The following is a 15,463-nucleotide window of genomic DNA, read 5'->3' on the forward strand; positions in this document are numbered from 1 at the left end:
ACCCAAATCTAACTCTCTCAAACGTTATATCTGCTCCACCTGCAGTGCACATGGTTTTGCCCATTAGCTAACAAATTTGCTGCTGCAATCAGGTCTGAAGTAGGCCCATGGCCAGGTAGTGGCCCTGCCCCTCACTATACAGTTATGTGATTAGTGGCATAGTAAAGCAGGGCAGAGTCATGAGCATGAGATAAACTGTGAATCAAATCAACAAACCGTCCTGACCCAAGTGAAGTTGGTGGAATTGGCGGGCCGCGGGAAACCTGCCTACATTTCTCTGGGAGGGCCCCCTGAGATTCGGGTGTCTCACAGACTTTCTGGGATAGTGGAAAATTGTAATGTATTTAGTGTGTAGCCGGGTTTTATTCTCACCTCTGGGACAGTCGTCTTTTTATAAGCCTGGGCAACTCTGCGCTTATATACTGTTTTCGTGCACATGTAGCAAAAGCTCTAAATTCCTGACATACACACAGATTCGTTCTGTGAAAGCTGTCGGCAGCATTCACAGAGCAGGGCAGTGCTTTTGTGGGTTAGGAATTTGGCTCTTACGCTGCCTGCTATATGCTGGAATACATGTAGTAATAGCACAGAGTCCCCTAGACTAATATACATGCATGCAAAGTGCCTATCTTCTGTTATCCTTATGGGCCTGAATATCTCTACGTCCTTGTTTCTACAGATGATGTAGGAACCACGTTAGCTACTATGGCTATTAAGCCCATTTTGCACTTCCACTATGGATAAAACACTTGCTACTTAGTACAATTATATTCCTAGTTCTCTGATGGCCTCATGTTATATTACTTATTTTATATGTGCTTAATCTGTTACATTAATTATGTAAATGACATACCTGTACTATATTTTTGCACTTTTACTTTTATCCTTTTTTTTTTTTGTATGCTTTGTTTATTTTACTTTGGCAGTGAATGTGGTATAATTACACTGTCTGCAATCTGAGCATTCTGCAACCCTCAGAGAAGAAAACATGTTAGAAATGTGTCTTATGTTTGGACTGTAAGCTCTTTATGTCACAAACGTCCTGGCTGATTTTTTATTTTTTCCAGGAATCACCAAATCTCTGTATTAGTATTCATCCAATTGCTGAATCATTTACAACACATTCTGTTCAATTACCCAACTGAATTGATTTCCAAAACCTGTTTTGCATATTTAGATTAGGCAGGCGTGATGTGTTTTAGCTCCCTGAAGTGATGATGGTGTTCTCTTTACTCAAGGTAATCTCAATTTACTGGCGATTACGAATCTCGATTCAATCATAACGCTAATTCAATTTATTTACTGTGGTGTGATTAGCTGAATTTGAATTGTGCTTCCAGAGAGAGAGCGATAAACCAGTACTTGTCTGAAATGACATTTGATAAATCTATTATTTGGTAGCAAGTTTATTATGCCATTCAAAATGCAGGTCTGTGATCTTTAACTGTTTCTCATTATTTCTCATGTTACAGACGTGGAGGCTAAGAAAGCTTGTGATTGGTTACGGGCTGCAGGATTTCCTCAGTATGCACAACTGTATGAAGGTAAGATTTTGACCTTATAGTTTTAGACACAAATAATACACTACAGATGTGTTCTCATACACTTTGCGTCTATACGCCACTCGGTGGGAGATGCCCGGCGTGACTGAGGCCCTCAGAGAAAGGTAGCCTGCTATAGCTTTCTTTACATTTTGTTTCTTATTCACATCCCAGACACAGCGAAATACCACTCAGTGGTAATAAACATGATAAAATGCTAAATCAATAGCCCAATATAGTAATGTATCATAAACAAGTGATATTATTAGGAGACATTTCTAAACACAGCTCGGTTATAATAGAAATTAATAATTTATCAATTAGCTGGCGATAAAATAAATACATTCAGATAATCAATAATGATAGAAATGTTCTATGGGGATCTGGTTAGAATACCAGTAGTATTTTCTACTGGTTCTTTTTGAGTGTGTTATGTTGTATATAAAATCTGTGTATCTATTTATATATCCTCTATAGGTATCCGGACTCCAGGTCGACAACAAAAAGGTCGACACACCTTAGGTCGACATGGACAAAATGTTGACATGGACAAAAGGTCGACAGGAACAAGGTCGACATGGAAAAAGGTCGACATTAGTTTTTCACAATTTTTTTCTTTTTTGGAACCTTTTCATACTTAACGATCCACGTGGACTACGATTGGAACGGTAATCTGTGCCGAGCGAAGCGAAGGCACCATGCCCGAAGCATGGCGAGCGAAGCGAGCCATGCGAGGGGACGCGGTGCACTAATTGGGGTTCCCGGTCACTCTACGAAGAAAACGACACCAAAAAAACATAAATAACTCATGTCCACCTTTTTCCATGTCGACCTTGTTCCTGTTGACCTTTTGTCCATGTCGACCTTTTGTCCATGTCGACCTAAGGTTAGTCGACCAAATGGCGTCGACATAAGGAGTGTCGACCTTTTTGTTGTCGACCTGGAGTCCCAGACCCCCTCTATATAAGTAGCTTAAGTGATAAAAATGATGTCATCACGTTGGCATGTATTGACAGTTGATATGAATTCTGAAACCTCCCACCAGTGATGTTACTTCCAGAGTTCCAGCAGAACACACATTGTCAGTCTCCAAACACTTCTGTTCTTTTCCATACTTATCTAACACATATCAACTCATGATGAAAATATAGACACTTGAATACATAGGTGGCGATTCATGTTTTTGCTGGTGGGTGCTCGGCGGGAGGTGGCAGCGGGAATGAACGGGTGGCCGTGACTAATGCCCATTACACATTGTGCAACATACCATAATGCCCATTACACGTTATGCCACACACCGTAATGCCCATTACGCAATGTGCCACACACTGTAATGCCCATTATGCGTTATGCCACACAGTTATGACTCTGACACCATTTTATGCCCCACACACAGTAATGCCCCTTACAAATGATGCAACACAGTAAGGCTTCTAATTACTTTTAAATTACCTCCCTGTTGTCAGGGGTCTCATGCTCGTTGCCAAGTGTTTCATGCACGTTGCACGTTGTCATGCTCTGGGTTCCATGCTCGCAGGGGTCTCCTGCATCTTCTGCATCTTGCCAGAGGTTTCATGCACGTTGTCGGGGATCTCCAGCTGCCTATTGTGCAGTATTTTGCAACAATTTTGTCACATCCCTTGGCTGCAGATATAGTTATAAGACAGTCTAACCGTTTGCTTTGTAGCTATGCTGTGCATTCCACATTATATGTGTGTGTGTGTATATATATATATATATATATATATATATATATATATATATGTGTGTGTGTGTATGTATGTATGTATGTATGTATGTATGTATGTATATATATATATATATATATATATATATATAGTCCTATATACGTTGCAACCTATACCATGACACCAACTGCAACCATGCCCCATGTATAGATCAGATGTATGTCACTGGTGTCAAACAGCCACAGGAAAACAAAGGCGTCTTAATGTAGCTAAACACAAATGTACAGGAAAATGAATTATATGCCACTACTAAGTGGCACAGAATGTATATGATTCCAATATTATATATCTGCAATGCCATATAATAATGTGTCCTATCACCTGCCCACAAGCAGCCTACATCCTGCTAATAAGTGGATACATAATACATACTGCAGATACAATATGATCATATTAAAGACACATTGCGATACTGTATATACAAAGAGAGAGAGAGAGCAAGTGACACAATATTAAATCCCCAACCCTACAATAAGAGCTTCTGTCACTTCTCCAGTCACTGCCACGTCAGTGCCACCACATACAGTAATACAGGGATCCATTGTAATAATAAATAACATAAAATGCCAATCCCCAGCCTAGTGTGCCCATATACACTGAGTGCCCCTCTCCCTGGCAAAGACTGATGAAGTCCACCCTGATACAGTAGCAGCAGCATGCCTCCTGTGGGTGAGTCGGCTGTGAGTGGCAGGAGAACAGCTGTGAGCCCGGTGGCCGGGTGTTCTCTGTACAGTGCAAGCTCACACACACTGCATCATGGGGGAGGGGGGAGGTCTTGGTGATAGTTCCTCCACTGCCGCTAGCCGCCGCAGCCCCCGCAGTGCATTGAGACGCGCTGGGGCCGGCAGAGTTCCGTACAGTGCAGTGTAAAAAAACAAAACCTTAAAATGCCGACCGCCGGGGAGACAGGCGCTAGAGGTCAAATGTGACCTCAAGCGTCTGTTTGATCCTCGGCTGCAGCCATTTTTGGTGGGGTTTTTTTACACTGCACTATACGGAACTCCGCTGGCCCTAGCGCGTCTCAATGCACTGCGGCGGCTGTGGCGGCTAGCGGCAACTGGGGCAGTGTGGCTGGTTCCGTGGGTGCTCCTGAGTGTCCGTGGGTGCACGGGCCCAGGAGCACCCACGGAATGGGCGCCTATGCTTGAATATCAACCAATAACAATATCCTATTGTTATCCACAAACAAAAATGTATATCCTCATAGAAGAAAGGAAAAGGCACACAGGGATGCACAGGCCACATACACATAGAAAAAACACTCTATAGAGGCATTACGGTGATGATATCCCAAAAAGTGCAATTGTAAAGAAAAAATTGCAAAAGGTCATTTTAAGGATAATCTATATAATAAAATCAAGTGCTGATAACAGAAATAGACGGGAGAAGAGGAAAAAGGAGAAAGAGATGGGTGGGTTCTGAAGAGAGATGAGAGGAAAACACTGGCAGGGGATCCGGTCAGCATACCGGCGTTCAGGATGCCAGCAGTCGAAATACCGACACTGAAATGCCAATGCTGGGATCCAGACAGAGATCAAAATGTCGACACCGGAATCCCAACTGCCGCCAGCCCGAACGCAAGTATACTGGGACTCCTTAGAGTCAGATTGCTGGGGGGGGTTTAAAGTCAGGTTGCGGGAAGGGAGGGTGAGGGTTTTGGTTAGGGGGTAGAAGAAGAGGCTTAGCATACTTACCCTCCAGCTGTCAGGATCCTGCGCATCAGGATGCTGCTGTCTGAATTCTGACCCCAAAGCAACGGGATCCCGATATCATCCCCGCTGGCAGTACCAGGGCAACCTCTAGTAGATAATAGAAGTGCTATATAGAACGTATATACTGTGTGGCCAGAAATGTTTTTGCATCCTAAACAGGTAGTTCTGATGTCAAAGAATGGTGGCAGCCAATGTGCTACGCTACCTCTTGTTCCATGGTTAGAGTATTCTGCTATTTATTACATTCTTTCATGTTGTTGCCCAATCAGAATGTACTTGGGCTTACACTGTGTACATAAAAGAATAAACATTCATATACGATTTGAATGGCATCAAGTTATTCTGCACTACACAGAAAATGAAAGCCAAATTTATGTTCTTTTTTTTTATGCTGACCTTTATGTATACCTTTTGTATCGGGTAGATTTAAGTAACCTTCCTGTAGTGTCTGTATGGCTTGGCACACATGGGACCTGGCCTATCCTGCTTACCTCACACTGAATATCTTTCAGTCTGAGCCACAAACTCAGGAATTGAGGCTCCAACACTTGCACAGGGCTGAGAGGATGGGACCGTGCTGCAGAACAATAGCTGGAAGCATGGCATCATGGGGAAGTGTCAAGCCAACCATTGTCTGACCAAGTGACTTCCAGATCAACCCCTCCTGAAAAGGGCTCACAAATAAACACAGACGACAGCAACTGCTAACGGCCAAAGCTCATAACTAGGTGCAAGATCTTCCTGCCCTTTCATGGGCTAAGTGATGAGTCCACGGCAGATCTTTTCTTTCAAATATTTCTTATGGTTGTGTAAACTAATATCGCAATATTACAGGTCACAACATAAAATAATCCTAAAGAGAAACATCCTAAAGCTTCTGCTGCTTTAACTATCCCATAATCCATTGCATGATCTTGGACCGTTGTCAAATGGTGTGTTTTCCATGCGTACTGGGCTGTTAGATGTGTATTTTACATCTATAGATAGATTCCCAGTACTATGCTTTCACCAACATTATCGAGACAGGAACTGTTGCTGTGTTAGTTCTTTGTACCCTAGCTTTCTGTCATGCAAGTTCTACCTCTCACTTGTTTTTCTCTAACGTCCTAGTGGATGCTGGGGACTCCGTAAGGACCATCGGGATTAGACGGGCTCCGCAGGAGACATGGGAACTTTAAGAAAGAATTTAGATTCTGGTGTGTTCTGGCTCCTCCCTCTATGTCCCTCCTCCAGACCTCAGTTTGAGACTGTGCACGGACGAGCTGGGTGCTGTTCAGTGAGCTCTCCTGAGCTTGCTGTGAGAAAGTATTTTGTTAGGTTTTTTATTTTCAGGGAGCTCTGCTGGCAACAGACTCCCTGCATCGTGGGACTGAGGGGAGAGAAGCAGCCCTACTCTTTGAAGCTAGGTCCTGCTTCTTAGGCTACTGGACACCATTAGCTCCAGAGGGATCGTACGCAGGATCTCACCCTCGCCGTCCGATCCCAGAGCCGCGCCGCCGTCCCCCTCGCAGAGCCGGAAGACAGAAGCCGGGTGAGTATGAGAAGCAAGAAGACATCGAAATCGGCGGCAGAAGACTCCGTTCTTCACTGAGGTAACGCACAGCACTGCAGCTGTGCGCCATTGCTCCCACACACCTCACATACCCCGGTCACTGTAAGGGTGCAGGGCGCAGGGGGGGGCGCCCTGGGCAGCATATGGACCTCTTTTGGCAAAGTACACATATATACAGTTGGGCACTGTATATATGTATGAGCCCACGCCAAGAAAATGCACATTTGAGCGGGACAGGAGCCCGCCGTCGAGGGGGCGGGGCTTCTCCCTCAGCACTCACCAGCGCCATTTTTTCTCCACAGCTCCGCTGAGAAGAAGCACCCCAGGCTCTCCCCTGCAGATTCACGGTAGAAGAGGGTAAAAAGATAAGGGGGGGGGGCACATAAATTAGGCGCAAAAAACACAATATACAGCAGCTACTGGGTTAACATTAAGTTACTGTGTTATTCCTGGGTTATAGCGCTGGGGTGTGTGCTGGCATACTCTCTCTCTGTCTCTCCAAAGGGCCTTGTGGGGGAACGGTCTTCAAAAAGGGCATTCCCTGTGTGTGTGGTGTGTCGGTACGCTTGTGTCGACATGTCTGATGAGGAAGGCTATGTGGAAGCAGAGCAGGAGAAAATGAATGTGGTGTCTCCGCCGATGGTGCCGACACCTGATTGGATGGATGTGTGGAAGTTTTTAAATGATAGTGTGAATTCCTTACATAAAAGGTTAGAAAAAGCTGAAGCCTTAGGACAGTCAGGGTCCCTACCCATGCCTGATCCTATGTCGCAGAGGCCGTCAGGGTCTCAGAAGCGTCCACTATCCCAAATTGTTGACACGGATACAGACATGGATTCCGACTCCAGTGTCGATTACGATGATGATGATGATGACCGCCAAAATTGGCTAAATCCATCCGTTATATGATTATAGCAATTAAGGATGTGTTGCACATCACAGAGGAAACCCCAGTCCCTGACAGGATAGTTCATATGTATGGGGAAAAGAAGCCGCAGGTAACCTTTCCCCCCTCACATGAGCTAAATGAGTTATGTGAAAAGGCTTGGGAATCTCCAGATAAAAAACTGCAGATTTCCAAAAGGATTCTTATGGCGTATCCTTTCCCGCCAACGGACAGGTTACGCTGGGAATCCTCCCCTAGAGTAGACAAGGCTTTAACACGCTTGTCCAAGAAGGTAGCCCTGCCGTCACAGGATACGGCTACCCTCAAAGATGCTGCGGATAGAAAGCAGGAGGGTACCCTGAAGTCCATTTATACACATTCAGGTACCTTACTGAGGCCGGCAATCACGTCGGCCTGGGTGTGTAGTGCTGTAGCAGCATGGACGGATACCTTATCTGAGGAACTTGATACCTTAGACAAGGACACTATATTAATGACCCTGGGGCATATTAAGGACGCTGTCCTATATATGAGAGATGCTCAAAGAGACATTAGTCTGCTGGGTTCTAGAATCAATGCTATGTCGATTTCTGCCAGAAGGGTCCTGTGGACTCGGCAATGGACAGGTGATGCCGACTCAAAAAGGCATATGGAGGTTTTACCTTACAAGGGTGAGGAATTGTTTGGGGAGGGTTTCTCGGACCTGGTCTCCACAGCTACTGCTGGAAAGTCAAATTTTTTGCCATATATTTCCTCACAGACTAAGCAAGCACCGTATTACCAAATGCAGTCCTTTCGATCTCAGAAAAACAAGAAAGTCCGAGGTGCGTCCTTTCTTGCCAGAGGCAGGGGCAGAGGAAAGAAGCTGCATAACACAGCTAGTTCCCAAGAACAAAAGTCCTCCCCGGCCTCTACAAAATCCACTGCATGACGCTGGGGCTCCACAGGTGGAGCTAGGCCCGGTGGGGGCGCGTCTTCGGAATTTCAGCCACAAGTGGGTTCACTCCCAGTTGGATCCCTCGGCAATAGAGATTGTGTCTCAGGGATACAAGCTGGAATTCGAAGAGATGCCCCCTCACCGATACCTCAAATCGGCCCTGCCAGCTTCCCCCCACGAGAGGGAATTAGTGTTAACTGGAATTCAAAAATTGTATCTTCAACAGGTGGTGGTCAAGGTTCCCCTCCTTCAACAAGGTAGGGGTTATTATTCGACCATGTTTGTAGTCCCGAAACCGGAAGGTTCGGTCAGACCCATATTGAATTTAAAATCCCTGAACATGTACCTGAAAAGGTTTCGGTTCAAGGTGGAATCGCTGAGAGCGGTTATCGCAAGCCTGGAAGGGGGGGATTTTATGGTGTCTCTGGACATAATGGATGCATACCTTCATGTCCCCATTTATCCGCCTCATCAGGCGTACCTCAGATTTGTGGTACAGGATTGTCATTACCAATTTCAGACGTTGCCGTTTGGTCTCTCCACGGCACCGAGAATATTTACCAAGGTAATGACGGAAATGATGGTACTCCTGCGGAAGCAAGGGGTCACAATTATCCCATACTTGGACGATCTCCTCATAGAAGTGAGATCAAGAGAGCAGTTGCTGATCAGCGTAGCACTTTCTCTGGCAACACGGCTGGATCCTAAATATTCCAAAGTCGCAGTTGGTCCCTACGACTCGTCTGCCTTTCCTGGGCATGATCCTGGACACAGACCAGAAAAGGGTTTATCTCCCGATAGAGAAAGCTCAGGAACTCATGACACTGGTCAGGAACCTATTAAAACCAAAAAAGGTGTCTGTGCATCACTGCACGCGAGTCCTGGGAAAAATGGTGGCATCATACGAGGCCATTCCCTTCGACAGGTTCCATGCGAGGACCTTTCAGTGGGACTTACTGGACAAGTGGTCCGGATCACATCTTCAGATGCATCGGTTAATCACCCTATCCCCCAGGGCCAGGGTGTCGCTCCTGTGGTGGCTGCAGAGTGCTCACCTTCTCGAGGGCCGCAGGTTCGGCCTTCAGGATTGGGTCTTGGTGACCACGGATGCAAGCCTCCGAGGTTGGGGCGTAGTCACACAGGGAAGAAATTTCCAAGGTCTGTGGTCAAGTCAGGAGACTTGCCTTCACATCAACATCCTGGAACTAAGGGCCATATACAACGCCCTACGTCAAGTGGAGACCCTGCTTCGCGACCAACCGGTTCTGATTCAATCAGACAACATCACCGCAGTGGCTCATGTAAACCGACAAGGCGGCACAAGGAGCAGGGTGGCGATGGCGGAAGCCACCAGAATTCTTTGCTGGGCGGAAAATCACGTAAGCGCACTGTCAGCAGTGTTCATCCCGGGAGTGGACAACTGGGAAGCAGACTTCCTCAGCAGACACGACCTCCACCTGGGAGAGTGTGGACTTCATCAGGAAGTCTTTGCACAGATTACAACTCGGTGGGAACTGCCACAGGTGGACATGATGGCATCCCTCCTCAACAAAAAGCTACAGAGGTATTGCGCCAGGTCAAGAGACCCTCAGGCGGTAGCTGTGGACGCCCTGGTGACACCGTGGGTGTTCCAGTCGGTCTATGTGTTTCCTCCTCTTCCTCTCATTCCCAAGGTGCTGAGGATAATAAGAAAAAGAGGAGTGCGAACAACCCTCATTGTTCCAGATTGGCCACAAAGGACTTGGTATCCAGATCTGCAAGAAATGCTCACAGAGGACCCGTGGCCTCTTCCTCTAAGGCAGGACCTGTTGCAGCAGGGGCCCTGTCTGTTCCAAGACTTACCGCAGCTGCGTTTGATGGCATGGCGGTTGAACGCCGGATCCTAGCGGAGAAAGGCATTCCGGAGGAGGCCATTCCTAAGCTGATAAAGGCTAGGAAGGACGTGACAGCTCAACATTATCACCGTATATGGAGAAAATGTTTCCTGGTGTGAGGCCAGAAATGCTCCTACGGAGGAATTCCAGCTGGGCCATTTCCTCCACTTCCTACAGTCCGGAGTGAATTTGGGCCTAAAATTGGGTTCCATTAAGGTCCAGATTTCGGCCCTATCCATTTTCTTTCAAAAAGAGCTGGCTTCTCTACCAGAAGTTCAGACGTTTGTAAAGGGAGTGCTGCATATTCAGCCCCCTTTTGTGCCTCCAGTGGCACCTTGGGATCTTAACGTGGTGTTGAGCTTCCTGAAATCCCACTGGTTTGAACCACTCAAAACGGTGGAATTGAAATATCTCACGTGGAAGGTGGTCATGCTGCTAGCCTTGGCTTCGGCTAGGCGTGTGTCAGAGTTGGCGGCTTTGTCACATAAAAGCCCCTATCTGGTTTTCCATGCGGATAGAGCAGAATTGCGGACCCGTCCACAATTCTTGCCGAAAGTGGTTTCATCCTTTCATATAAACGAACCTATTGTGGTGCCTGTGGCTACTACTGACTTGGAGGATTCCGAGTTGCTTGATGTGGTCAGGGCTTTGAAGGTTTATGTAGCCAGAATGGCTAGGGTCAGGGAAACAGAGTCTTTGTTTATCCTGTATGCTTCCAACAAGCTTGGTGCTCCTGCTTCAAAGCAAACTATTGCTCGCTGGATCTGTAACACGATTCAGCAGGCTCATTTGGCGGCTGGATTGCCGCTGCCAAAATCAGTTAAGGCCCATTCCACTAGGAAGGTGGGCTCTTCTTGGGCGGCTGCCCGACGGGTCTCGGCATTACAACTTTGCCGAGCGGCTACTTGGTCAGGTTCAAACACTTTTGCAAAGTTCTACAAGTTTGATATCCTGGCTGAGGAGGACCTTGTGTTTGCTCAATTCGGTGCTGCAGAGTCATCCGCACTCTCCCGCCCATTTGGGAGCTTTGGTATAATCCCCATGGTCCTTACGGAGTCCCCAGCATCCACTAGGACGTTAGAGAAAATAAGATTTTACTTACCGGTAAATCTATTTCTCGTAGTCCGTAGTGGATGCTGGGCGCCCGTCCCAAGTGCGGACTTCTTCTGCAATGCTTGTATATAGTTATTGCTTAAATAAGGGTTATGTTATGGTTGCATCAGGGTTGACCTGTTATTCTGTTGTTGTTCATACTGTTAACTGGGTAAGTTTATCACAAGTTATACGGTGTAATTGGTGTGGCTGGTATGAATCTTGTCCTGGATTACCAAAATCCTTTCCTTGTACTGTCAGCTCTTCCGGGCACAGTTTCTCTAACTGAGGTCTGGAGGAGGGACATAGAGGGAGGAGCCAGAGCACACCAGAATCTAAATTCTTTCTTAAAGTGCCCATGTCTCCTGCGGAGCCCGTCTATTCCCCATGGTCCTTACGGAGTCCCCAGCATCCACTACGGACTACGAGAAATAGATTTACCGGTAAGTAAAATCTTATTTTCCTCTTGCAGATTCCGAGTTTCCTGTTGACATTGCGTATGTGAAAAGAGATCACAATTTTTTGGATCAGGACTCCCTCAAATCCCTTTGCAGGTAAAGCAGACTACATCATTATACATTAGTTCAGGAATAACTGGCATGGTAAAGCTGGGATGGCAGGACGTTTCGTCTTTTGAACATATTACGTATGGATTGTTTAAAACATAACCATTATGGTGGCCAATCCCGGGATCGGGATCCCGGGATTTAGGCCCAAAAATGGCCGGGATTCAATCCCGGGATTGGAAGCTCCAATCCCGGGGATTGAGGGATCAGCGTTGAACGTCCTCAGGACGCTAAAACGCTGCCCGGCTTCCTGCTTCCGGGTCCCTAGCGCAGCGTGAGAGGTCACGCTGCGCTGTTAGCTGCTGCTGGGAGCAACCAGCAGCGTTCACACGATGTTCCCCTCCCGCCCCGGGTATATGGTGAGTTATATGTGCGGGGCGGGAGGGGGCAGCCACATAGCTAAAAGCCAATCCCGGGTATCCCGGGAATATCGGGATTGGCCATTTTTCAATCCCGATACCCGGGATTGAAAAAATGGCCGGGATTGGCTTCCCTAATAACCATCAACTAATGTATAAACTAATACAGGTTGAGTATCCCTTATCCAAAACGCTTGGGACCAGAGGTATTTTGGATATCGGATTTTTCCGTATTTTGGAATAATTGCATACCATAATGAGATATCATGGTGATGGGACCTAAATCTAAGCACAGAAGGCATTTGTTACATATACACCTTATACACACAGCCTGAAAGTCATTTTATCCAATATTTTTTATAACTTTGTACATTAAACAAAGTGTGTCTACATTCACACAATTCATTTATGTTTCATATACACCTTATACACACAGCCTGAAGGTCATTTAATACAATATTTTTAATAACTTTGTGTATTAAACAGTCTGTGTACATTGAGTCATCAAAAAACAAAGGTTTCAGTATCTCACTCTCACTCAAAAAAGTCCGTATTTCAGAATATTCCGTATTTCGGAATATTTGGATATGGCACACTCAACCTGTAATTAAATATAGTAATACTATTTAAATGGAAGAACTCTGCATATGTGACATTTTATAATGTGTGCACAAAGCAACTTGGGGAGTACAATAGCAGCTTTTGGACGTTTCCAGAAGTTAATGAGATATTGGCTAAAAGGCACTAGCGGTGGTTTAGAGAGCTCTGGCGGGAACAGCATGGCCTGTTCCATGTAGGGTTAGCACTCACCTGAGCACAGTCTGTGTATATGCAGGTTGAGTATCCCATATCCAAATATTCCAAAATACGGGACTTTTTTGAGTGAGAGTGAGATAGTGAAACCTTTGTTTTTTATTGCTCAATGTATACAAACTTTGTTTAATACACAAAGTTATTAAAAATATTGTATTAATGACCTTCAGGCTGTGTGTATTAGGTGTATATGAAACATAAATGAATTGTGTGAATGTAGACACACTTTGTGCATTGTACAAAGTTACAAAACATATTGGCTAAAATGACCTTTAGGCTGCGTGTATATGGTGTATATGTAACATAAGTGCATTCTGTGCTTAGACTTAGGTCCCATCACCATGATATCTCATTATGGTATGCATTTATTCCAAAATACGGAAACATCCGATATCCAAAATACCTCTGGTCCCAAGCATTTTGGATAAGGGATACTCAACCTGTACTACAGCACTTTGGCTCTGATCACTGGAAATAAAATGTATGCTGTTGTTGGACTTACAGATTCCCCCCCAGATATCGTCTAGTGACTGTTCCTAATCCTCTACTCACAGTCTTAGTTTTGCTATCTTTTCTCACAGTTCTGCCACTTTCCTCCCTCTATACCCCCAGGGCTGGAATGGCCAACAGGGGCACAGGGGAAACCCCAGGTGGGCCTTACTGCTTTGAGGCCCACTCCTCTATGGATCAGGTTCCAGACTGTGCACTTGAATTATACAGTACATTATACTGTATACATGTTACATTATAATGCACATGCCTGTGGTGTACTCTACAATGTTCTCTACATGTTCTGGTACATTATCACGCATGTACTATCAGTATTTACTATATACCATGCACTCTCTAATGGTTAGCCAAGCCTCTGTGGCAGCTGGCTACACCCCCCTCTGGCGACTGGCCACACCTGTAAACATGGGTCCCTACCACTGCATTCCACCTGTGGGCCCTACATGCCCCAGTCCGACACTGTATACCCCAGACGCGAGTGGCTCTTTTATTTATTCATCATGTCTTTCTGGAGAGTGTCTTTCTCAGCAGCACAATTTCTATCTACCTGCTGTATCTGTCAGATAAAGAAATGACCTGTTACTTTGGTGTCTTATAGCTGACACAAGTGAGGGATGTGATGTGGAATCCTAAATTTAACAAACGTAATGAAATCTGTAACTACAGATGTGTTCTTATACATTGTTGCTGCAATTGCGCCAGACAGCCCCTATCAACGCGACAAGTCCAGTGAGACTGTGCTAGCATTGGCGTCTTTTTTTGCCAAAATGTAGTTTAGTCGCACCACAAATCTGCTAAGGCACCCAAGGAGACTCTGCTGATTTAGGGGTCTATTTACTAAGCCTCGGATGGAGAGAAAGTGGACGGAGATAAAGTACCAGCCAATCGGCTCCTAACTGCTATGCCACAGGCTGTGTTTGAAAAATGACAGTTAGGAGCCGATTGGCTGGTACTTTATCTCCGTCGACTTTATCTCCATCCAAGGCTTAGTAAATAGACCCCTTGATAAATGACAATTGTATACCTGTGTGCGGCTGAGTCTCTGAATCTGTATATGAAGGGCTATAATATAGCAGCCACAGCTTTCCAATACAAGCTCCGTTGTGCTCCGTATACAGACTATCAAATTAATCAGAAAAGTCTGCAGGTGCCTCCTACTCGCATTGTGTTTGCGACTAAGACGTATTTTCACCAAAAAGGCCTGATGATGGCAGAGTTGCACCGAACCTGGTGGCTTTACTCGAGCCAGGTATTTCACGTTTCATGGTGTATTGAGGCTGGATTTAAGAGGTTACATCTGTATCTCACTGCAATCTGTTAAATATTGGACTGTTACTCTTTTAATATTCCTTATTTTCTTTTTAACTCAATTTTTAGTTTAACGTTTAGTTCAGTCATTTTCCCTTTTTGCCCTTTTCTTTTTCAGCCGTTATTCTAAATAGTTGTTATTTTAGACCTAATGCGCACACACATATTGTTTGCCTTATTTATATACTGTACATCTGTTGTCTTTATCATGTAATTTGTTTCAATGTAATATTTTTATTTTGACATGAAAATAATGGAAGGAGGCATCTGAAACTCTGATAAAGTTGTGGGATATGTTGACATTTAGCAAAAACTGTGTTGGATCTTAGAGAGGGGATTTCCTTTCTGGACGGAATTGTAATTTAACCTATTCCATTGCCAAGTAATGTAAAAGATCTCAAATGGTCTTTCAGTAAACGTTCTTCTAAAACGGAACACTTAGTAGTTTGCAGAAAGGTGAATATTCATTGTCCAGGCCAGCAGTTAGACCAGTGGTTCTCAAGGCACCCTAACAGTCCAGGGTTTAAGGATAGCCATGACTGAGCACAGATGGTAAAACAAATTG

General features: G+C 45.2%; 1 protein-coding gene across 6 annotated transcripts in view; it reads left to right on the forward strand.

Annotated features, from left to right (window-relative positions):
- The window catches only part of STARD8 (StAR related lipid transfer domain containing 8), a 443,153-nt gene that overhangs the window by 351,338 nt on the left and 76,352 nt on the right, over nt 1–15,463 (forward strand). For 4 of the 6 annotated variants that reach the window (XM_063937082.1, XM_063937080.1, XM_063937081.1 and 1 more), the window contains 2 exons: nt 1,473–1,544; nt 11,815–11,896. In XM_063937082.1, coding sequence (XP_063793152.1) covers nt 1,473–1,544; nt 11,815–11,896 — 154 coding nt within the window. The remainder of the gene's footprint in view (nt 1–1,472; nt 1,545–11,814; nt 11,897–15,463) is intronic. The other 2 variants (XM_063937084.1, XM_063937085.1) reach the window with 1 other exon arrangement.

Source organism: Pseudophryne corroboree, chromosome 8 (assembly GCF_028390025.1).
Source record: "Pseudophryne corroboree isolate aPseCor3 chromosome 8, aPseCor3.hap2, whole genome shotgun sequence".
In the NCBI taxonomy this organism is placed as follows: domain Eukaryota; kingdom Metazoa; phylum Chordata; class Amphibia; order Anura; family Myobatrachidae; genus Pseudophryne; species Pseudophryne corroboree.